A 22,008-nucleotide genomic window follows, 5' to 3' on the forward strand; every position below is an offset into this window, starting at 1 on the left:
GTTATTGTGTTCACGAAGATAGAAGCCAATAAACTTTTGCGCATCCTACCTTTCCCCGCGGTCTACAATTACAAGAGAAAAAAAGAAGGGCGTTGGATTCCTAATAATTTTGTGTTCAAACAAGCATGACTTGATTTCTCTTACAAAGCTCTTAATTGCCCGTCTAGAAAGGAAGCGGCTGCACAAGATGTTTTCTCCGTATTTGCATTTATCATATGTATAATTTTCGTGATACGCGAAATCTTCGCGATTTATTCGTCATCGGATATCGCAATTATTCGCGACTCGATCGCGAACTTCGAGATCTTTTCAAGAATTGTACGATGCGAATTTTCCCTCCGTACGCTTAAAGTTGATTGCACGAATTGACTGATCCTTCGCTTTCGTCACTCCTCCAATTTTAATTAATGTTAATTGTTATTACATCTGGGATGTTTTTTGCAGTGAAAAAAGGCAGAATTGAATTTCGCCAGCAAACCGCGCTAGGTATACGTGCGTCGAACGTCCGCATGCCTTACCCAAAAGGTCGGGACGATCTAAATTGCGCTATTACGCGCGAGATCATTACACGCGATGCAAATGCGGGTAATATAACTGGTGCGCGGGCGAGAGCATATAATCGCGCAGTTATACCTTGCAGGAGTCGTGAAAGTTAATTGTTCGGTACGAAAAACCTCTCCGTTCAACCAGAAGGGTTTCGACGGAATTAATCTCTCGGCGACTCTGACGGCGACTCGCGCGTGGGAGTCTGAATGAAATTTTAACAAAGGCAAAAAAAAACGTAATGTCCAAGCGCGGTCACGTATACATAATATGCCCGCCTGGTTACATAACGCGCCGTAAAAGCGTTGTTCTAAGTGACCCCGTGCTGTCCTGACCTTTCGCTTTCACTCCCCCTCCCTCGAGATCTGACCAGTGCACCTCTCTCGCAGACTGCAGAACGAGCGGCACGATCGTGTCCGGATCGGGAATATACCGAGTAATTCGACTCGCTGCAAAACACTCGCCTCGGTGCCCGGGCTCGATGGAAACGCTCGATTTAACACGGCCCTCAACTCTAACGCGCCGTGATTCATACGCCGCGATATTTATACGTGCAATATTCAAATTGCACAATTCGGAGGGAGACGCGAGCGGGCACGAGTCGTCTGATAATTATAGGTATCAGACTATCAGTTTATACACACCGGGAAGTGTTCGAGCGATCAAACTTACGAATATTCACTGCGAATCGTTTCGAAGTTTATGCCGAGATTATTAATTATAATCTCTTCGTTCAAGTTTGTTCGTTGCATAACGATCGAGTCATATTTTTTCTTGATTTACCATCATCTCTTCACTTATGTAAAGTTTGTGGGAAGAAATGTTTTGTACATTTAAAAACATCGTAGTTGCGCTCAGAGAGACTATTATCGGGTGCAATTATAGTCACAGTTAATTACGAGGAAGTTTATGGGGCAATACGTGACTACTTGAATATAGTTTATGTCATGTAATCTAGTCGTGAATCAGTTCCTAAGGACAACGTTATGGTCTTTTAAAAAAGAAGGAAAAAAGAATATTAAGAACAAAATGCCGTTTTATCGTTGCGCTAAAAATAATTGTGTAATTACTAAAATTAAAGAAAAATAATATATTATGTATATAAATTAGATTTTTTAAATTCGTATTGAATTAAAATGAAATTTTGCAATCCGAAGTTGAACGTTCCAATGGCAATTGATTACATTGCATGATTATGTACGTTTAATTATTTATTTCTATTAATTATCCTATTAAAGTGTACGTCTTTTCGCTCAGGATGGAACCATCGGTTCTGAATTAGTTATTCGGCCACTGCCAGAAAGGGTTCTACAAGAAGTAGTGAGCGAAGCGCCAGCCCTTCACGAACCCGAACTACTGCCCAACGTAACTAGTAGCGAGGACTTGGAAAGCACAAGTCATCATATCGTTTTCAGAAAGGTGGATCGACCCGCCGGCGATGAGTACAGCGACTTTTGTGAGTGCAATATACGTCAGAAACTCTCTCGCTTCGATCGCATTCGAATCGGGCGTTTAAAGAGCGATTTAAAAAAAATCATGAGATTGCAAATATAAATGCAAATGTTTTCAGCGCTCATGGAACCCGACCACTTAGCCAAGAAGTATAGAATTAAACGTTCGATCAATAGCAGATCGAGGCGCGAAGCACCGTACGTCATTTACCCGGAAATCCTTTGCATTGTGGATTACGATGGGTACAGGTGAGAGTCGGCTAATATCATCATTGAGAAGCGAGTATATACACGACTGTTATTTTTCTCGCGCGAACACACTTCGCGCGGAGATCCGCATTGACATTTATAATCTCTCTTAGCGCGCTTAAACGGACGCGATCTTCTCGTTTCAGATTGCACGGCGGCGATAACGTACAGATAAAGAGATACTTCGTGTCCTTTTGGAACGGGGTTGATCTGAGGTACAAGTTACTGAAGGGGCCAAAAATACGTATCAGTATAGCGGGGATAATTATCTCACGGGTAAGAGACGGTAACAAAATTAGCCCTCGACCCCAGTTGATTATAATCTGCACAATTGACGGATCTTTTCTCGAAACATATAAATTCTAATTATCGGACTTTGCATTTATTGAGCAAAAAGAAAAAGAAAACTATCGTCGAAGATATGAAAGCTGTAATAAGTTGAAAGTTGCAGTTGGAGCACTTGCCCTTCTCCCCCTCCGCGTACATAAACAAAGACAAAATTGTATTGTACCCAGGGACGAGACGCGACACCGTACTTAGAAAGGAATCGCGTGGGAAGAGACGCAATCGACTCGGCAGCCGCTCTGACTGACATGGGCAAATATCTTTTCCGGGAGAGGAGACTTCCTGTATACGACATCGCCGTCGCCGTTACAAAGTAAGAGCGCCCGATCCGTGTAGAGCGGCAAGTGCTGTTAGCTTGGCGCAGCAAGTCACGAAACTGCCCGCAGAAACGATAAGCTCATAATTCATACTTCTCTATTATTTGTCAATCCAACTCATTAGCACTACATGACGTAAACGAGAGAAGCGTCGTCAATGCGTCCTTAGAAGCATTCAATTAATTTCAATACTCTCCGTTTCCTCTTTTTGCGTTACGACCGATAATATTTATTATAATTCTCACGTTTTATTCTCTCTGATGATTTCATACTCTCGATTTTTATTCCGCAAAACAGGTATGATATGTGCCGTCGTAGGAAAGGCGGCCGCTGCACTAAGGGAACTGCCGGTATGGTTTATTACATAGCGATCACGCTTTACTCCTTTTTTTTCCTTAAGTTTTATAAACGTACAGCATTTTTGCTAGCTTGTATATAGTTGACGGTATTGTTGACGGTACACGCAGTAATGGTATATAGTCTAACAGGTACAGTAGAACGTTGTTAGGGGATGTCTTGGGATTCTGGGGGGAAGATATTCTTCTGTCGAGAAATCGGAGAATCGCTACGTGGCACGTGCTAATTAGTAACTAGCGAGAAAATACTCGCTGGTGCAAAATAACAAATAACCTTCGGACAGAAATATCTTCCTCGCGTGGTCCCGATAATGCAACGAGTGAAATTAAAGACTTGTAATCCGGTGTCTGCGAGACAATGCACTTGTAATTCACCAGAGCTTCTTACGCACACACGCTCGAGCAAGGAGGAGCGAATGAGGAGTGGGTATGGTACCACTAATCTTAATTTAATTAATAACGCATAATCCGTGGCCGCGGAAGAAGTGGTCTTGAATGCCGTAACACCAGATGATCGTGCCAATTGCGTCACACACGGAAACACCGTAGATTTGTAGATTCGTAAAAATCGAGACGTATCACTGAATAAAGTATCACGTATCTCCGGACAGACTCGTTTGGCATTTGCATCGGAAAGTCATAAAAATCGACGTGAGTTTCCTGTAGATCCTTAAAAATGTGCCTATATACATGGTGATTCGCGGAATTATTTGTGTACGCGTAAGTTACATAATCGTAGATCGAACTGATGTATATAATATAAATCTTTCCTTCTGATTCAGGTTTTTTTTAAATTAGTTTTTATTAGTTGTATCTCGCAACACTCTAGGCAAGATTACTCCAAACAGGTGTAGAAATATATCTGGAAAGTAAAGGGAACTGAAAAACTATTCAAACCGACAATTTTATAATCGATGTTAAAGATTACCCTATTAAATTTTATTTAAACAAATTTTATCTCCAAATATGACATATGGGTGAATTTTATCGCACACATCGATATAATGGTAGTATATTTCAGCCCTTTTTACATTTTTGCATTATTCTCGCACGTTCAGTCTTCATTTACGCAGATCTACGTGATTTACAAGTTTGCAGCTTATTAGACAATTAATTTTGCGAATTCCTGTTTCGATTACAAAGGAGTGCGACATATGAGCAATGAAATGTTGTACATACAATAAATCGGACCCGCCTGCCGCGCTCAATCGAAGTGCCGGAGCTCGCAATCGCGTAAAATTGATTAATCGATTTCGATGCGAAATTACCGCTTAATAGGCGGACGTTTAGTCACGCACCAATACGTATAGAGAGTGTTTCTTTTTTCGCTTTTATTTATTTATTAATTTTTTTTATTTAATATTTCATTAGTCGCACACGCGCTTCCGCAACACGTGTTTCTTCGAGGTTGCCTCCGGAAAGGAGCGCGTTCTTTATTCTCTTTGTACGCGCGGAGAATCGAAAGGATTGAAACTGACACAATATCGGCGTGCGTGACTGGCGTTGTGCGGAGATTATTTTCGTGCGTCTAAATTCTAAACCATCGGAATCCGACCGGTCGCGCCGAAATTGTGCCGGTTACAAATCCATGGTTATCGCGAGGACATTCGTTCGCTTCGCGGGTGTGTTTGCTTCCGACCACACGCAAATCCGCATTACTGATTATTGCAAGGACATCACGGAACTTTTTCTCAAAACGCAGAGTGGTGTGTCACACTTTTATACACGGTCAGTTTCTCGAGAGGATGATTATCATTTGTGTACCAATATTCGCGAGAAATCCATGGGGGAACTACGATTCGAACCGAATCGTTTCAAACTCGTTCGAGCGACTATCCTTTATATGTTTTTTTTCTTTTTCCATTCTCTTGTACAGTATCGCAAAAGGATTAATACGAGCGGTGTGTCTGAATTCCACTGTCTGAATATTGTCTGTCCCGTGACCAGGTCAGAAATGTTCGCCGAACGTGAAATCTACATGAGTAAAGAGTATTTTTTGTTATTGCATTGCAGATTAGATATGTGCAGGAGGCAATACGCGAATGATGTTTGCAATAGAGGAACCGCAGGTACGTTTTTTTTTTCGAATCCAAGAGGAAGGAAACTAGTTGTTTTTTTTTTAGCTTTCTCAACTTTCAGTCTTGCACATTACGCACTGCCTTACAAAGTTTCAATCTCCAGATTTCCAGTCTCAATATTTAGCGCGAGTTGTATTAATATCGAGTCAGATAAATTGATTGAAGGAAATCTGGTGAACTGTTTTGAAAGATCGAGAGATCGGAAGAAAATTCAAAGTTTTCTATTTTACCGTTTTCAATTCTTCGAGACTTAGAAGGCAATCGTAGAAATTATTCAAAGCGAGCTCCCTGTTACATACTTTACCTGTATCACCTAAACATTATATTTACTTTATTTCTAATGTGTCTCTTACTTTTCCCTTCTTATGTAATAATTTTTCGGCGTCATACGCGCATCATACAGATTGCAATTCAGCAACGAGAATGCGTCAAGCAATTGCCTCTATCGAACTCTGCTGTTCCCTTGCACAGTTGCTTAAACCTATTTTCTATATATGTTTATATCTATTTTGCATATACGCCCAGGTCTCGGTATCTATACAGTGGCGGATCGAGGTGATTTTGACGATTTAAGCTGACAAAAAACGAAGCGCGAACGCGAAGAAATCTGATCAAATCTAGCGGCAATTCCATTGTAATCCGCCACTGTATCTACACGACTGTTACTATTTCCGCATTTTATGTATATACCATTGTTTCACCGGTCTTCTGTGCATCGAGTATTGCGTCTCGCTCGTGGCGAGAGAAGAAACAATCGCTCAAAATTCAATTTCTCTCCTTATTCTCTTTTTTTTTCTTTTTACATCGCCTGCGCTCTTTGTTCTGTATCTCTCCTGAATAATAATTCATGTGCTCTTGTATACCTTTGGCTGCATTACACTGTCACGGATCGTGGTCTTTGGTAAGTCTCTGACAAATCACAGCAACGCTAAAGAGAGATGCGCCTACTTTTTCCCGCAATTGATCGAATATTGAATCGGGGAAACCAGGGAGGGGAAAGCCGACGACGTTCCCGATCCGTTGATCGGCCGATTCGCCACACGGAACCTACTCGAACGTAAACCACCCGTAGTATCTTGGGCTAACTCTCTCGTTAACCATTTGGGCGATTAACGCGAATTAACTCCGGATGCATGCCGCATATATATATATATATATATATATATATATATATATATATATCGACCCTGACTACTCGTTTTTAACATTTACCGCCGCAAGCGGATTAATAATATTAATCCCCGTAGCGCGGAAACTACTACTCGACATACTGGCAAAATCTATGGTGCATTAACAACGCGCGTTTCTTCGCCTTAAACGCAAACGTGAACATTGAAGTGGATCCGCGATGTCTCGGTAGAGTTACATAATTTTAAAATTTTAAACGGGGGCATGATGTCCCAAAAAGTCAAAATCCCGATTTTAAAAGAAATGGAGCAACGTTACGTTTACGGTGGAGACATGCTTTCGTCGCTAATTTAACGAGACAGCTTGCGTTAATACCGAATACGATTCTGGCAGTAAAAATGAAGTAGCGCTACCGTATTCGATGTACGCACGTAGCCGGTGGGATGCAAACGCCGATGGCATTGCTAAAGAGTCTCCTCTGCACAGGATTCGCTTACGTCGGCGGGGCGTGCGTCGTGAATAAGCGCCTCGAGAAGGTGAATTCGGTCGCAATCATCGAGGATACCGGCGGATTCAGCGGTATCATCGTCGCTGCGCACGAGGTCGGCCACCTGTAAGCACCCCCATAAATCACCGTCTTGCAAATCTTTCCCCGTTTCCCTCCCGCTTTTATCTACTTTTTATCTACCACCACGCGCGTCCACCTTTCTTCTGCCTGAAACGAGAACGACCGATTGATGCTAAACGAGCTAAAAATAAATTGTACGTTTTGCGCGAATCGCAGATTGGGTGCCGTTCACGACGGTTCACCGCCGCCCAGCTACCTGGGTGGACCAGGCGCCGAAAAGTGTCGCTGGGAAGACGGATACATCATGAGCGATCTTAGGCACACCGAGAAGGGCTTCAAATGGTCCCACTGCAGTGTGTCCTCCTTCCATCATTTTCTAAAGTAGGTAACTGCGCGCGATATCAGAAGAAATGTGCGAGAGAATTGTTTTTATATAATTACCTTTCCGATCATTTCTTTTATTTCTTAAATGGACTTTGACGTGTTGTGCATTAGTCTAGTGTATCCAGAACTTCTGCAACTTTCTACGAAGTATAAATGTATAAATAAATAAATAATCAGATTTTTAACATGAAATAGAAACAAATGGTAAATCCATGCACGCTATTTTTTTCACTTTTTTAGTGGTGATACAGCGACCTGTTTGTACAATGCACCTCACGAGGACGAGGCGCTGCCCAGAGTGCTTCCGGGAAAACTCCTATCTTTAGATGCGCAATGTCGGAAAGATCGTGGAACAAGCGCTTGTTTCGTATGTATCATAATTTTTGTAAAATTTGCTTAGTTAATTCCAATAATTTCTAAGTTAATCCCATCTGCTTTGATTTAAAGAATGCAGCTCTATATAAGACATTAAACTACGATAAAGTTGTATCTATTATTATTGTCACACACATCTACTTATTTTATTTATCTATTTTTATATTTTTACATTCTGTATTTCAGAAAGACGATCGAGTTTGCGCTCAGCTGTTCTGCTTCGACGCCGGATCCGGATACTGCGTCGCGTATCGCCCAGCAGCGGAAGGTTCGCCGTGCGGAGACGGTCAGGTAAAGCGAGAGAGAGTTTTGCAACAACGTCTTTTGCTTCCGTCTGTAAAAAGAAATGTCCCTCTCGGCACATGACATTCCTACTAATATACATAATGCAGCTTGCATGACGCTTACGGTATAGCTTCCGTGACGCGTGCGTCGCAATTGTAACGCGCAATTACGTCAGAAATGAATCTCATAAATCTTGGCGACGCCGACGTTATACGCGATGTGTTGATATCGTGTAATTTTACATAACAGCGTTGAGATAACAATATTCGGCATATATCTTCTCAAGATGTCTTTACACAGTTGTTTAATCGCTTGATCGTTGACGTTGATTTCCAGTACTGCCTGAACGGGAAGTGCGTGGCGGAGCACGAGAACATAATACCGGATTATACGCAGAACATTCCGACGTACGTACGCCGAGACAGCATATTCAATTCCGCATTACATACTCGGCCGATATTCGCTCATTACAACAACACAGACTACAGGTAATGATCCGAGAACTCGAGTGATTTATTTTGTTTTCTAACGCGAGCAACACAGAAGTGGCATATAGGTAGATACGACACGTAGCCAGATTTCACTAATCTTTGAATGCCACGTGTGTGCAAACGAGGAAAAAGAACTTGTTTTTTTTCTTTCGTGTTATGATCGATTAATCTTCCTAACGTTCATTAAAAGAAAGAATGAAATTTCTATATAATAATTTTTGAAGATATAAATAAATGTTTTTGAATCTATTGTCACGAATATATTGTAAAATTTAAAAAAAAATTGAGGGTTGAAGTTACGTCAGCGATATTTATCGAACCGTATTGACAGGTGTATTTCTAGGTGACCCACTGTTGCATTTTAGCATATTGTAGCTTCAATATAAGGATGAACAACATATTTACGATGAAAAACTGGTTTGCCGCTTTCATTTAGCAGTATACAGTGCGCTGATATGAGAATGCAGAGAATGTGTAGTAACACCATGATAATATGCCACACAGGTACCCAGGTTGGGAATCAACACAAAGCATACCATTATCGAGCGTGTCCACGTCGACACCGACGACGACGACGATATCGTGGACGCCAACTAATCCTTACAAACGCGTCACAAACCCGTTCGCAACCACGGTGTCAAAATACACGCGGACAATTATCAATAACTTGTACACCGATCGATACAAGACTAGATACAGTAATAATAGCTTTTATGATAGTAATAGCGACACTGGTGGCGGCGTCAGCACCACCAGGAGAACCAACAATTTCTTCAACTCGTATTACACCGTCAGTACCACTCCGAAGGTCACTTACGGTCCGAAACTTAGTCCGTTCAAGTATAAGAACACGATCAGCGTGGAGCTTTCCACGACGACCAAAGGATATCAGAACGGCCTTCGAAATGACGGCCGCGGTAAGAGAATCCTGTGCACCATCGCCGTACCTTCTTTTTTTTTCTTCTCTCTATTCTCTCCTCCGACTCTCAAGACGAGTCTTTAATTTTGCATGACTTTCGTCTCTTGCCGTTAACGCGACGGATTCTCGGTATCCGACGGTCTTCTCTCCCTGTCTTTTCTGTTTCTGTCCACTTCTTCAGTGGCGAGTCCTGCCGGCAAGGAACCTTTCGAGAGACATTGGTTCCGACACTGTTCATTGTCGTTCTATCGGTTCTGTCGGTTTCTCCGATAATACTTGCCGATACTTGGAAACTGTTTCATCATTTTGTATAATATCTCTACTTCTCTGGCTGCGTTCGGGGAGCGCGCTATTAGCGCTATTGCATCGTTCTATCTTTATCGCTCATCAGGTGTAAAACAAGAATAGAATAAGCAAATAGCGCTAATAGCGCGCTCCCCGAATCCAGCTTCTATGTTTTCTCTGTCACTAATGGAATATCAGGAGTATTGTAAACTGAGTTTCCATCTCATACGACCGATCTCATGAGCCGATAAAGGTCCTTCATACTGATTATCGTTAATTCTTTCTCGTTAACCCTGGTTCTGAATTTCATCGATATAATATTGATTAAATTAACTCGGAGTTTTAACAGTTTATCTCTCTTGTATGTATATTTTGTATATATTTTTTTTGTAAATATCTCTTTCCCCTATCGAATCAATCTTTAGATAAACTGCGAATGAAGATTCTAATATTGATTCGATAGAAATGAAGCGGTTGTACACATCTCATTTGTGTTTCTTCGACAAAGATGCACATAAGCATCGCAAATGTGGACATATCTCGCTCTTTATATCTCTCTTCAACAAACGTACTAGTAGGACAGTGATATGTGTATAATAACGTGAATATATGTATGATACTTTTATGTAATATCTGTGGAGGCGATAAGATATATTGTGATTTCCACGGATAGGATTACTAATAATTCTATGTTGTTGCATCACTTTCAATTCTATTCCAGGCATTCTATAGACTATTCTAATCGAATGCACGTAATTGAGATCGAAATTTTAATTTGTCCGTCTGCTTCCAGGAACAGAGGCCGGTGAATGCACGGACGTGGGGTCAGATTGCGCGGAGCTGATTGACAGGCTAAGAACATGGCTGTGCCATTTACAATCTGTGAAGAGTCGCTGCTGCGCGTCCCTGAAGACGATCTGTGCTGACTAAATAATGATATTAAGGACAAGAAAAAAGAAATAAAGAACAAGAAAAATCGATTTAATAATTTACTCGACGACGTCGCGCTTAGAGACACCCGCCACGGATGAGGATTTTATCGGGCGCCCTGTCGCTTCTCGCCGTCGTAACTCGCAGCATCCGGAAAAGCGCCGCGTCGGAATGACAGAAGTTGGGGAAAGATCTTTCACTCTCGTTTCGTCTCTCTTTCTCTGTATCTTTCCTTTTTTTGCGGGTAGACGAGAAAATCTCCGTCGGGTCCTCGTGCGGTTCTTTGATCGCGACGATCACATTCGCCTCTTAAATGTAGCTCGACTCAGCAAATGTGTGTCTCACATACCTCCAGATGTTCCAATTCTTGCGATACGGTACCCGTGGAAATCTTCACCGAGGTACTGAACGATGTAGTGAATCTCTAAAAAGGAGCAGACTGTCAATCGGTACGATAGAGATTTCGTCTGCGTTCATATTTATTCAATAAGGAGCGATCTCGCGAAAGACTCGTTACACACAGGCACAGGTGCGTCGTGCGTATATCTCTCGCGAACATAAAAACGCGCGCGAGTGCGCGCGGATAAAGCCATTTGGAAATTACAGAAATTGTATAACGCAAGACAATAAATGGGAATAATTAAAACATCTTTCGTCTTCCTCTTCTAGCCCTATATCTGTAATTTATATATTGATATAATTATATATAAATTATGTAACCACCTAGAGAAATATAAAATATCTGAAACCCAGGAGCGTTTTACATTATTTTATATATTTTTACATTCTGATCTGAAAGAAAAAGAAATCGATAAATGAATGAAAATATGAAACAGGAAAAATATCTTGCAATTATACTTTACTGTGTAACTTCCTAGTTTGCGGATTAAAAGTATTTATTTATTTGATTAACAAAGTTAAACAGTATTTATAATAAAAATTACGTCTCAAAAATAGATGTAAAAGAATACTATTTGAATTTGAGATTTCTAGTTTTTTTTTCAGATGTACAATTAATAATAGATGCATGAAAAGAATCTACATAATTTTACTCTTTATTAAAACTTTATCAAGTGGATTAAAGGCTAGAGAAGCAGCGATAAATAAAATTCTGGGAAAAGCCAACACACAAATAATTCACGTGAAAATCGAATATTGTAGTCTTTGAGGAATCTCAATGGCGAAATCTGCCATCATTAAGATCTGACGACGGTAGCCACGGACAATCGATGATTGATTATGCTAACAAGAGCAAACGCCGCGGCGTCTTGTGATGTAACGGTACGTGTACAACACATATAATATATTTCTTATTCGGCGTATTATCAACTGTCGCATGTGAATCGACGTGGATCTGCAATTATACATAAACAAAATACGGGAATGTACCCCACGGGCGCACATTGCATATCGGAGAAGATGCGTGATAAACGATTTGTTTGGCAGCGAGCAGATGTAAAAATATCGCTCAGAACGTCATCGGGGATCGGAATCGGAGGAATTCGGGAAAACGTCTTTCGTGAAAAAATAATAATTATTTGTGTATAAGAATTTACGTATCGGAAAAGCACACATACCATCAATCAGACGTGGATCAACGTTTCGACATCACGGTGTTTTGGCAAATTAGTACGTATATTTCCTTCTTTTCTCTTTTCCTCGACAGAGTTTATGCGAATTGCACATCGATTGTTAATAACTTCTTACAGATAAAAGCATTTATCGTGAATAAAACTATTGTCAGTTTCCTGTAATTATTCGTTCTTTAAACACCTTAATGGTTCTATTTATTAATCCTTCTTTATTTCTCTCCTGCATCTCTCCTTTTTATCATCCTCTTTTATAAATTTTTGCCAGGATAAAGTAACTCACAGTATTTTTATTATAGAATACAAGCACAGCTCGACGATCAAAAATGCAACGAACAATTTGATCCTTGACAGGACGTTTAATTCATCGATCGAGTCTTTACGTATGTCGGCTGTCACACACAAGAATTATGAATTTGTATAATTCTTTCTTCATTACTGTGCTCGCGCGCAAATCATATGTTATATGTACAAGTGTTTCGCTCGTGGTAATCACGAGCACAGATCAAACATCGGCCAGCTAATTTATATAGGGCGCGAAATGATCCTCCCTCGTATTCGGACTACGGGCTCTTTCGCCGAATGGTCGCGAGATATATTCGCAAATATCAGGATACGCGAGAGAGATCGCTATCCATATTATTTGATCTTTGACAATAAACAATTCGGGCGAAATTACGAAGAAATTCAAAGACCGCCTTTCGCGGAGGCATCTGTAGAGAATGTTCCGCGTGATATTTCTATTATGCCTGACCGGGATACCGTTTTCACGATGCAAAAAGGTAATGTAGAATTATAAATCTGTACCTTGTTATTTCTAGTTTTTTAGGTCAAGTACAGTCTTATTGGCAGTTGTAGTATAAACAAGTCAGTTTAATTACTTTATTAAAAACTCATTAAACTATTTAAAACTTTAAACTCTTTTCCTTAAATTTATAATAATGGAGATATGATACTTTACCTCTAAGTCTAAGGTATAGAAATGTAAAATGATTATTGTTTCGTCCGCGTAAAAGTGAGAAGTGCGAGGCCAGAATGTTAGAAATCAAAGGATGTGTTTTCAGCTTCACGAGTACATGACGCCGAACGAAGTGATGTCCATTTTTCACACGCCGCATCATCAAGGTGAGTGGATAAAGCCACCCCTTTAGAAAAATATTCTTTACTCTCATAAAGCGCTTTTTCAATATTAAACTTTTCCTTTTTCTTCTAATTATTCAAATTTTTCCTAGATCAAGAAGCATTAATGACATAATCGCGATAGAATATCCCAATGGAATAATGCCGTTATCTTATTTGCATTATACAGCTTTTATAATCTTAATTTATATTAACTGTCAGTACCCAAGTACGAAGTGGTGCCCGTATCGCATCGCCTGGTGAAGAATGACGATGTCAAAGAAGCTACAAACGAGCTGAAGCTGAAAGTCTTCAACGACGACGTCAAATTGTACTTGAATCCCACGGAAGGTATCCTCGCCAGTGAGAACACCCCCGTGTGGACCGTTTCTTCCGATTCGGAAGCACCAGAAGGATTGCAATACAAGCAAGTGCCCAAGGTAAGTTTGATTCGCGATCGTATTGGAAACAAGTGCCATGTAGTACAATTAAACCTCATGTAGCGTCTCCAAATGTTTATAATACTATAGTAAAAAATACTGTACGCGAAATAAGTGTGTAAACAATTTTTACTGATTAATTAGCCTTCTTGTCACAGGCTATGGATTATCTGGGAGTCACGCTTCAAGACGTACACTCTTCGAGTGCGGTTTTACTAACTCCCACTCCTGACGGCCAAGTACACTTGGTAAGATTTGGATCTTCGTTGGATCCCAATTGTATGGATCCCCTCGATTTTCAAGTATCTCAAAATTTTTATCGAGGAGCAGATGTCTCTTTCCTTTTTCCCTCTTAAATGTACATAAATATAAACGGACGACACTTCGTTTTCTTTGCAGGACGGAGTGCTTAATAACACATACGTCATCAAATCTTTGCCGCGACGAATTCTGAAGCACGTTCTTTACGGAGGGCACAATCTCTACGAACCGCTTCATACGAAGAACGTGACGGAAGACGATGAATTCGACTACACGCATCATCACGTGGTGTATAAGATACCTTCGTTGGACCAGTACAAAGATCTGAGTAAGCCATTTGAATATGTCTACCTGACAATTTCAAGGGTATTATATTCCCTTCTGGAATTTCAAGTCTTATTAATGTTATGGTACGTTCTTCCAGAGATTACAGATCCTGAGGACCAGACGGTGAAACGCGATGCCCCAGACATCATTTATCCGCAAATCATAATAGTAGCCGACTACACTATGTACAGGTAAAAGTAAAATGATATGTAACGCCAGTCATAAATTGCAAACAATTTTGTAATTTCTATAACAAAAATAAATATATTATTCTTTTATTAATTTTTCTGTTTATTGCAGATTACTCGGCGAAAATATCGAACAGGCCATAAAATACCTCGTCTCGTTTTGGAACGGAGTCGATTTGAGGTACCGCTTGCTGACCACGCCCAAAATTCGACTTAACATTGCAGGAATAATCATAAGCACGGTAAATTTTAGCCCAATATTCTTCATCACGCTCAACGTATCTTTTTCAGTTATTGCGTCAAAAATAAAAAAAGAAGATAACAATTTCCGAGTTTTAAATATTACGTATTTAATATGTGTTTAATATATATTTTTTATAGGAATATTTTTAACGTAACACCTCTTTGTGTTTCAGGACAACAATGCGATTCCGTATTTGGAAGATAGTCGTATCGAGGTTTCATCGGTAGACGCGGATCGTGCTCTACGCGGCATGGCTGATTACTTTTATCGCGAGAGTAGATTCCCGACAGATTTTTACGACATGGCGATTGCTATGACACAGTAAGTATCCGGTGGTTTCCTGTACGTTCTCTTTCCTTAATTTCTAGAATTATAAGAATATATAACGGTGTAGACTGTAATAGACGACGATAAAATAATACGATCCGATGTGGTTTTCAGTCTGGATATGTGCAACATGCTCACCGATGACTTTTGCGACACCTCGACTTTGGGTAAGTCTGCTGAAAAGCTGAAATATATATAACACCTTTTTTTAGAAAGGATTATATGTATATAATAATTGTATACGAAAAATGCGGCTCTGTGTTTGTCGTTAATTACAATCCTCCACGGGGGGAGGAAAAGGAAATATGAAATAATGGTAAATTTGCGACCGTAGGATATGCGTACGTAGCCGGTGCATGCGACAGAAATGCAACGAAGCAATCATCCGAGGCCGTAGGAATTGTCGAGGACAACGGTGGATTTTCCGGTATCATCCCTACGGCTCACGAACTCGGCCATCTGTAAGATTAGTGTTTGCATGCGTTTTGCATTGTCTTTTTTTTCTTGCAGAAGAAAAACTTGTAAGGAATTTTATTCACGAGAATTTCTCAGGCAAGAAATTTAATCGTGCCAACAATCGAATTCAATTCCGAGATCCGTGCGAGAAAGAAACGCGTGAATTATCGCTTCTGCGACGTTATAGATAATTATATACATACATAAAGAAGGAAAAGATACATATTTCACTGTAATAATTGCTCAATTATTAATTAAAAAATGTTTGACGATAAAAAAATGATCCTTTCGCGTTGCAGAATAGGAGCGCGGCACGACGGCAATCCGAAAGGCGCCGGAGATTGTCCGGCTCAAGAAGGCTTCATCATGACCAGCGGACTGATGTTGCACGAGAACGGCTTCGAATGGTCCTCGTGCAGCATAAACGCCTTCTACAATTTCATCACGTACGTATAACACGCGCGTACATTTTACATATTAATTTTTTTTTTTATAAATGGCATTAATTTAAGAATTATTTCAGCGAGGACAGGGCAAAGTGTCTTTACAACGAGCCCGTAACGGGTCCACCGGTGGCGCTTGTATTGCCCGGGACTTTGATGTCTTTGGACGATCAGTGCATGAAGGTCTTCGGTACGCCGGCGTGTAACGTAAGTTATTCAAGCTGTAATCTCGATGTAGGTACTCTCATATGCAAAATCAGCTTTGCCTCGGAAAAATTTTGAAAAAATTTACAACGTATAGGTTTGCTTTACAGAAAGACGCTACGGTATGCATTCGCTTGGAGTGCGAATATCCTGGAATCGAGGGCTACTGCAGAGCATTCGCGTCAGCAGCGGAAGGTTCTCCTTGTGGGGAAGGTTTGGTAAGAGTTCTGCTATTTTTTTTATTTTAAATATCGAAATTCTTGAGAAATAGCTATTATCGTTAATATCGTAAAGATTATAAGAAATATTTATCGTAGAAATGTAATTGCAGAAATTATTGTTATTAAACAATTACAATATACGTTAACGATAGTAAATATTTATTATCTGGTACTCTTTTTAGATCTGTTTAAATGGCAAATGCGTGCTTGAAGGAGTGATAACTGAGGACAAAGAAAAGAAGAAGTTACTCGAGAAGTTCCTACCGAAATTCACCCTTCAAAAAATCAGACAGATTCCGTGGCTGCAATTACTGCAAAAACTGAAGGACAGAATCAAGGAGACAATCAAGGAAAAGATAAAACTTTTCACGTGAAGATAAATATCAATGTTATTGAGGTAAATTCGATTTGCTAAAATTATATATTTTAAAAAATGCAAATACTGTGAAATTTATTTAAATTATGTTATTAACGAAACGAAGCAAATGTTCGATCTTCTTTTAATATTTTATATTGCGTTTATATCAGTCAATTCTTGATGTGTAGACGCACACACATACACAATTACTTCTACTACTAAAATAAATATTTCAATTTGTGTTACAGGACACCATACACGCCGATATATCGATAACCGCACTCTACGTTGCTGCTGCTTTAATGGGGTACCATATATAAGAACAAAGTAAAAGGATATACATCATGTATTATGTCAGGGATATATTTTATGTTCCTTTAAGACTAAATTATATCCCGATTGAAATTTTTCAATCCTTTGTACATAAAAGTTGACGCATGTAAATACAGAGAAAGTCACATATGCACGCATAATTCGCGCAATGATATCAGAATATTGTATATGTATCAGAATATAATAAATCCAAAAACTATCATATTCTCTGTTGATCATACATTGTATAAGCAAAAATTTCCCTTTTCGGTGCAGATTTTCCACATTAATTTCTCAATTACAAATTAAATTTTTGATACTTTTATTTTTCTGTAACTTAAAATGTGAATTTTTTAATGTAACTTTCGCTATTACCTAATTGTATTGATGTGTATTGATGCCTAGGACATTAGTATTCATAATTAGAGAAAATATGATAGTTTTGGAATGCCCTGTATAACGCAACTGTACAAAAAAATATAAATGCACAAAGTAAATGTTGATTTGTCTGCTATAATTAAAAATTCATAAATAATACCGTGGCGTGTGCTACTTAGGAACCTAATGTAATTCTATTTAATTAAGCACGAGTATTTTTATATGCAATTTTTGCAGTAGTGAGATTTACATAACTTTTTATATGTATGTAAATGACATTTAATACATAAATTTAAATATATTAATCATTTCAACACAAAACACTTCACTTGATTCGTTAAATATAAATATGATTTTACATATAAGAAACTTAGACAAAAAATAGAAATAATACAATAATTTGAACTTGGGAAACCAAGAGAGAACTCTTTATCACTGATTATTATACAGTCGTTGAATCTATGCCTACCTCCTCATACAGTTCATCTCTGTTGCCAGGATAACCCTCTAAAATGCAGTCTATTATTTCAACGCAAATCTTCTTTCTTTTTAAATATTCGCGTGAGTATTCGTCCAGATTCTCCTGTGCCTTACGTTTAGACTCTTGCAAATCTTCAGAACCGCTTGATTCCATCAACTTGTCCAATTTAAGCGTTAATTCTTTTACATTTTTTTGCAGAACGATCTTTTCCTTTTGTGCATCTTCCAACGTCAGACTCGACTTCAGAGAGGCTAAAAGTGTCTCCTGTTCTTTCATTTCTCTCATGACTTCCTGATATTTGTTCTCGACCTCACCGGCATGAGTTTGCAGTTCCTTGTCGATCCTCATAAGTTCATCAGTGTCCTGCGTTGAATCTTGGACAGCGCAATATATCTTCTGTTTGCCATAAACCTAAAGACAAAATGAAAATAGTCGTGTATTTTAAATATTCTAATTCTTGCGATAGCTGTAAATGTTGGCCTTTACTTTTTCGAACAGCTTCCCATCCGACACCAATTGATCCATCGCCTTTTGAACCGCATTTTTGTTGTATTCGTTATGCAAATTCGTGACTACGTCATTCACACTGTAGGGTCTGTTTTGCGTTTTCATGTAATTATACACAGCTGCCGTAGTCATTGTTATGCCTCTTCAATTAACTGCAACGTAACAATTGAAATATATATAGTTTGCATAGTAACACAGCTAATTAAGATATTTAGAGGATAACACAGCGATATTTTGCAAGCGTTTAATTGCCACAGACTGCATGCTAAATGAAAATTACAAATAGAATGATTCAATACATACATTTGAAAAATACATACTTACATTTTAATCGTACATACGCAGATCATAAGCACTATATCTACGAACTGGCACGAGAAATACATATACGAAGATACATATGCGAAGATCCTTTAGCAAAAACGAAAAATTACTACAATTTCGTTTGCTAATTTGGCTGGTATCACTCTATTTGTCCACCACTTTGCAAACGATGTCAAGCAAAACAAACAATGCAGACAGCAGAATCCGTCTGATGTCTACTGGCAGAATATTCGCGAAGTACATAGTTTCTCCACTTACTCCAAAAATATTGATGGTAGTCTACCTCTTATATCACACAGAATATTCTGTCCAAAGGTATCAAGAGAACGAAATAAGGTAAGAAATAACCTCGAAAATTTCTGAAATTATCAGAATATATTTTTTGTGAAAACTAAATCCGTTTCAAATGTCGCGCGTTTCAACGCAACAATTGAGATAAATATTTAAAAAACATTTTTTGATTAGCTTGGGAACGCAAGGCGGTAAAAATCTGCACAATTTTATTTAGATGACTTTTGGAACGCGGATCATTTAATTGATGTACAGCGACATCTATCGGATATATGTAGTAGTAATTTGAGAAACATATAATTTGACAATTGTAACAATTTAATTTTTATTTGTCGAAAATTTTGTATAATTATTGTTAATAAATAAAAGATCTATGTATTATATATATATATACTAATAATGTATGATATTATAAAAAAAAAAAATTGAAAATTTGAAAATTTGTATCTGATTTTTGGCTCTCGCACAAATATAATCTCCCAATATCTCTAATCTCCTACGATTTTTCTGATAACCGATAAATATGAGTTTTAAAGTATACATTATATTACATCCCCGCTTTAAAAAGAAAATAGCTGGCGTAAAAAAGAAGGATAATATGGATTTTAGAAGAAATGATATGTATTAAAAGACTACTATAAATTTTTATAACACATAATTTTTTCGATTGAACAGATCTACATTTCTTCTTGATTCATTTCATCCAAAGAAACGTGAAAATATCTGTATCGTTGTCGAAAATGTTGACTGCGCGTCAAAGAAAGAATTCCGCACAGTACATATGGATGGCCGAGAAAGATGGCCGCCTTGATACCGAGGTATACTCTACAAGCAGCAAGTAAGCTTGTCACATTACTCGCATCCTTTGTAAATTTAGTTTTTTGCTTCAAAAAATTGAATTACATAAATGTGTTACACATAAAACTATATTTACAATCTTTTTTACGCACGCACCGTGTGACAGATATCGTTTCGGAATTATGTAACCAACAATTTACATTTGTGTATATTTGTGTACGTTAGGAAGACAGACAACATGCATCGCGGCCGTTGCGGTGCAGACGCTGCAGACGAATCATTATTCGTCGCAGCCGCGAGTCATCAAAGATCCCACTACCGCTTCTTTGAAGAGAGGCACAGGTGGACGTAGCTCCTTCAACGGGATGGTATGCACCCTGTTCGGCGCAACTGGATTCGTGGGCCGCTATGTGTGCAATCGCCTTGGCAAGATTGGTACTCAGGTACATATGACGCATTGAAATGAAGGAAATTGACGGCATCAGCTTCTACAGCGATAATTTCTACTGCGATACATAGATATGAGTGAAATATAATCAGCTTTGATTGATTGCCCTGCTCAATTTGCAGTTAGTAATACCGTACAGAGGTGATATGTACGACTGCATGCGCCTGAAGCTCTGTGGAGATTTGGGACAAGTTTTGTTTCATCCGTTTCATCTGCGTGACGACGAGTCGATAAGAAAGTGTATCAAGTACTCCAACGTTGTTATCAATCTAATTGGGCGAGATTGGGAAACGAGAAACTTTACTTTTCACGAAGTACACGTTGAGGGAGCTAGAAGACTTGCCAGGCTGTGCAAGGAGGCTAATGTTGAGCACTTCATCCATGTATCTGCCTTAAACGTAGGCGAAGAGTCAGTGGTAAATTGAACGTTTATATCAAAATTATGATGACTTGATTTTCTTGACTTTAATAATACTCTTGCGTTAAGGCACACATATTGAAAGATGGTTCTCAAATCCTTCGTACAAAATTGGAAGGCGAGCATGCGGTGCTAGAAGAATTTCCCGAGGCTACAATTATCCGGCCGGCGGATATATGGGGTCAAGAGGACCGATTCACACGTGTATACTCTTCCATACTGAGACATCATTTCAGGTAATATTTTGCAGGAAGAAATAAATTTTATTTAAAACGTATTAAACATATTAAAAACTTTACGATCTCTGACGATACGATACATTCAATCACAGGACCGTACCGTTGTGGGAAAAGGGTGAAAAGACGGAAAAACAGCCAGTGGCTGTATACGATGTCGCCGGAGGTATTACAGCTATTGCGAAAGATCCTGTAAACACGGCTGGCAAGACTTACCAGTTTGTCGGGTACGGTACATCCGTGCAATTGTAACATTATCCTAATTATTTTCGCAAAATGTGAATATTTTATTTGCGCAGGCCGAAGCGTTACAAACTGTCTGAATTACTCGACTGGTTCCATCGCATAAGGATACGCGACCCAGTCGAGTACGGCTACAAGAGAATGGACTTGAAATACGCCCCACTTTTCAAAATTAAAGTCACTTTGAACGAACTTCTAACTCCCGCATATCCATTACAAGGTGTACATTGGGAAAGTTTGGAAAGAGTACGTTTTAATTTTACTATAAGAGAAACGCAAACTCAAATAAAATATAATGTAGATAAGAAATTAAATAGTATTAATAAACTTGACATTGCGTTTTGTAGGAAACTATATCTGACAAGATATTAAACGACTTGCCAACTCTAGAAGATCTTGGCATTGAATTAACAACAATGGAATCACGAATGCACTGGGAGTTGAAACCATACCGTAAAGACGTTCAATATATGGAGAGTGTTGGCGAGTTCGACCCTATTCCGGATCCACCAACTGTTTCAATTCATTAAATTTCTAACAATGTGTTAGATTAATATAAGTATAGAATGAAATATGTACTCTTACTGTTAAAGTGATACTTGCTGTAAAGAGTATGTTGTTAATTAAATATCGCGGTCTTAAATATACATTAAATTATTTAAACATTTACGTTTCACGAGTTCTATCAATT

General features: G+C 38.9%; 4 protein-coding genes across 8 annotated transcripts in view; 3 read left to right on the forward strand and 1 right to left on the reverse strand.

Annotated features, from left to right (window-relative positions):
• The window catches only part of Sona (sol narae), a 50,179-nt gene extending 38,827 nt beyond the window's left edge, over window positions 1-11,352 (forward strand). For 2 of the 4 annotated variants that reach the window (XM_071780845.1, XM_071780844.1), the window contains exons 7-18: window positions 1,801-1,999; window positions 2,114-2,243; window positions 2,390-2,519; window positions 2,759-2,901; window positions 5,275-5,330; window positions 6,954-7,080; window positions 7,252-7,416; window positions 7,660-7,786; window positions 7,981-8,085; window positions 8,416-8,567; window positions 9,075-9,487; window positions 10,568-11,352. In XM_071780845.1, coding sequence (XP_071636946.1) covers window positions 1,801-1,999; window positions 2,114-2,243; window positions 2,390-2,519; window positions 2,759-2,901; window positions 5,275-5,330; window positions 6,954-7,080; window positions 7,252-7,416; window positions 7,660-7,786; window positions 7,981-8,085; window positions 8,416-8,567; window positions 9,075-9,487; window positions 10,568-10,704 — 1,884 coding nt within the window. In that variant the 3' untranslated portion in view covers window positions 10,705-11,352. Of the gene's footprint in view, window positions 1-1,800; window positions 2,000-2,113; window positions 2,244-2,389; window positions 2,520-2,758; window positions 2,902-3,202; window positions 3,256-5,274; window positions 5,331-6,953; window positions 7,081-7,251; window positions 7,417-7,659; window positions 7,787-7,980; window positions 8,086-8,415; window positions 8,568-9,074; window positions 9,488-10,567 lie in introns of all 4 variants that reach the window. The other 2 variants (XM_071780846.1, XM_071780847.1) reach the window with 2 other exon arrangements.
• Window positions 11,353-13,345: 1,993 nt separating this feature from the next.
• Window positions 13,346-17,267, forward strand: LOC139814862 (A disintegrin and metalloproteinase with thrombospondin motifs like). Its single transcript, XM_071781353.1, has 14 exons — window positions 13,346-13,418; window positions 13,635-13,852; window positions 14,011-14,100; window positions 14,252-14,441; window positions 14,538-14,631; window positions 14,741-14,870; window positions 15,045-15,193; window positions 15,314-15,366; window positions 15,534-15,660; window positions 15,955-16,101; window positions 16,179-16,305; window positions 16,413-16,520; window positions 16,706-16,920; window positions 17,130-17,267. The coding sequence occupies exons 1-13, from the start codon at window positions 13,346-13,348 to the stop codon at window positions 16,895-16,897; spliced, it is 1,698 nt and encodes a 565-aa protein (XP_071637454.1). The 3' UTR covers window positions 16,898-16,920; window positions 17,130-17,267.
• On the reverse strand, window positions 16,895-19,243 carry LOC139814628 (homologous-pairing protein 2 homolog). 2 transcript variants are annotated; one of them, XM_071781044.1, is made up of 3 exons: window positions 18,880-19,243; window positions 18,539-18,711; window positions 16,895-18,463 (listed from the first exon to the last, which is right to left on the reverse strand). In XM_071781044.1, exons 2-3 carry the CDS (start codon window positions 18,689-18,691, stop codon window positions 18,014-18,016), a joined length of 603 nt encoding a protein of 200 aa, XP_071637145.1. In that variant the 5' UTR covers window positions 18,692-18,711; window positions 18,880-19,243; the 3' UTR covers window positions 16,895-18,013. The 2 variants fall into 2 exon arrangements, with proteins under 2 accessions (XP_071637145.1, XP_071637144.1); XM_071781043.1 differs by having other exon boundaries at window positions 18,884-19,235.
• A 625-nt stretch (window positions 19,244-19,868) lies between these two features.
• Nd-39 (NADH:ubiquinone oxidoreductase subunit 39) lies at window positions 19,869-21,986 on the forward strand. The gene is made up of 7 exons (XM_071780808.1): window positions 19,869-20,012; window positions 20,198-20,415; window positions 20,543-20,836; window positions 20,908-21,074; window positions 21,170-21,301; window positions 21,374-21,563; window positions 21,665-21,986. Exons 1-7 carry the CDS (start codon window positions 19,973-19,975, stop codon window positions 21,845-21,847), a joined length of 1,224 nt encoding a protein of 407 aa, XP_071636909.1. The 5' UTR covers window positions 19,869-19,972; the 3' UTR covers window positions 21,848-21,986.
• The last annotated feature ends 22 nt before the right edge of the window (window positions 21,987-22,008 follow it).

This window comes from Temnothorax longispinosus, chromosome 6, assembly GCF_030848805.1.
Source record: "Temnothorax longispinosus isolate EJ_2023e chromosome 6, Tlon_JGU_v1, whole genome shotgun sequence".
Taxonomy (NCBI): Eukaryota; Metazoa; Arthropoda; class Insecta; order Hymenoptera; family Formicidae; genus Temnothorax; species Temnothorax longispinosus.

Excerpts from the sequence above, each read along its gene's own strand:
- LOC139814862 (XM_071781353.1), top strand. The coding sequence starts at position 13,346 with ATGTGTTTTCAGCTTCACGAGTACATGACGCCGAACGAAGTGATGTCC. Across the intron at positions 15,367-15,533 it reads TTGCGACACCTCGACTTTGG|GATATGCGTACGTAGCCGGT; the intron begins GTAAGTCTGCTG and ends TTGCGACCGTAG. Across the intron at positions 16,306-16,412 it reads TCGGTACGCCGGCGTGTAAC|AAAGACGCTACGGTATGCAT; the intron begins GTAAGTTATTCA and ends TTTGCTTTACAG.
- LOC139814628 (XM_071781044.1), bottom strand. The coding sequence starts at position 18,691 with ATGACTACGGCAGCTGTGTATAATTACATGAAAACGCAAAACAGACCC. Across the intron at positions 18,464-18,538 it reads ATGGGAAGCTGTTCGAAAAA|GTTTATGGCAAACAGAAGAT; the intron begins GTAAAGGCCAAC and ends TTTTGTCTTTAG.
- Nd-39 (XM_071780808.1), top strand. The coding sequence starts at position 19,973 with ATGGCCGCCTTGATACCGAGGTATACTCTACAAGCAGCAA. Across the intron at positions 20,416-20,542 it reads TTGGCAAGATTGGTACTCAG|TTAGTAATACCGTACAGAGG; the intron begins GTACATATGACG and ends CTCAATTTGCAG. Across the intron at positions 21,302-21,373 it reads AAGACTTACCAGTTTGTCGG|GCCGAAGCGTTACAAACTGT; the intron begins GTACGGTACATC and ends TTATTTGCGCAG.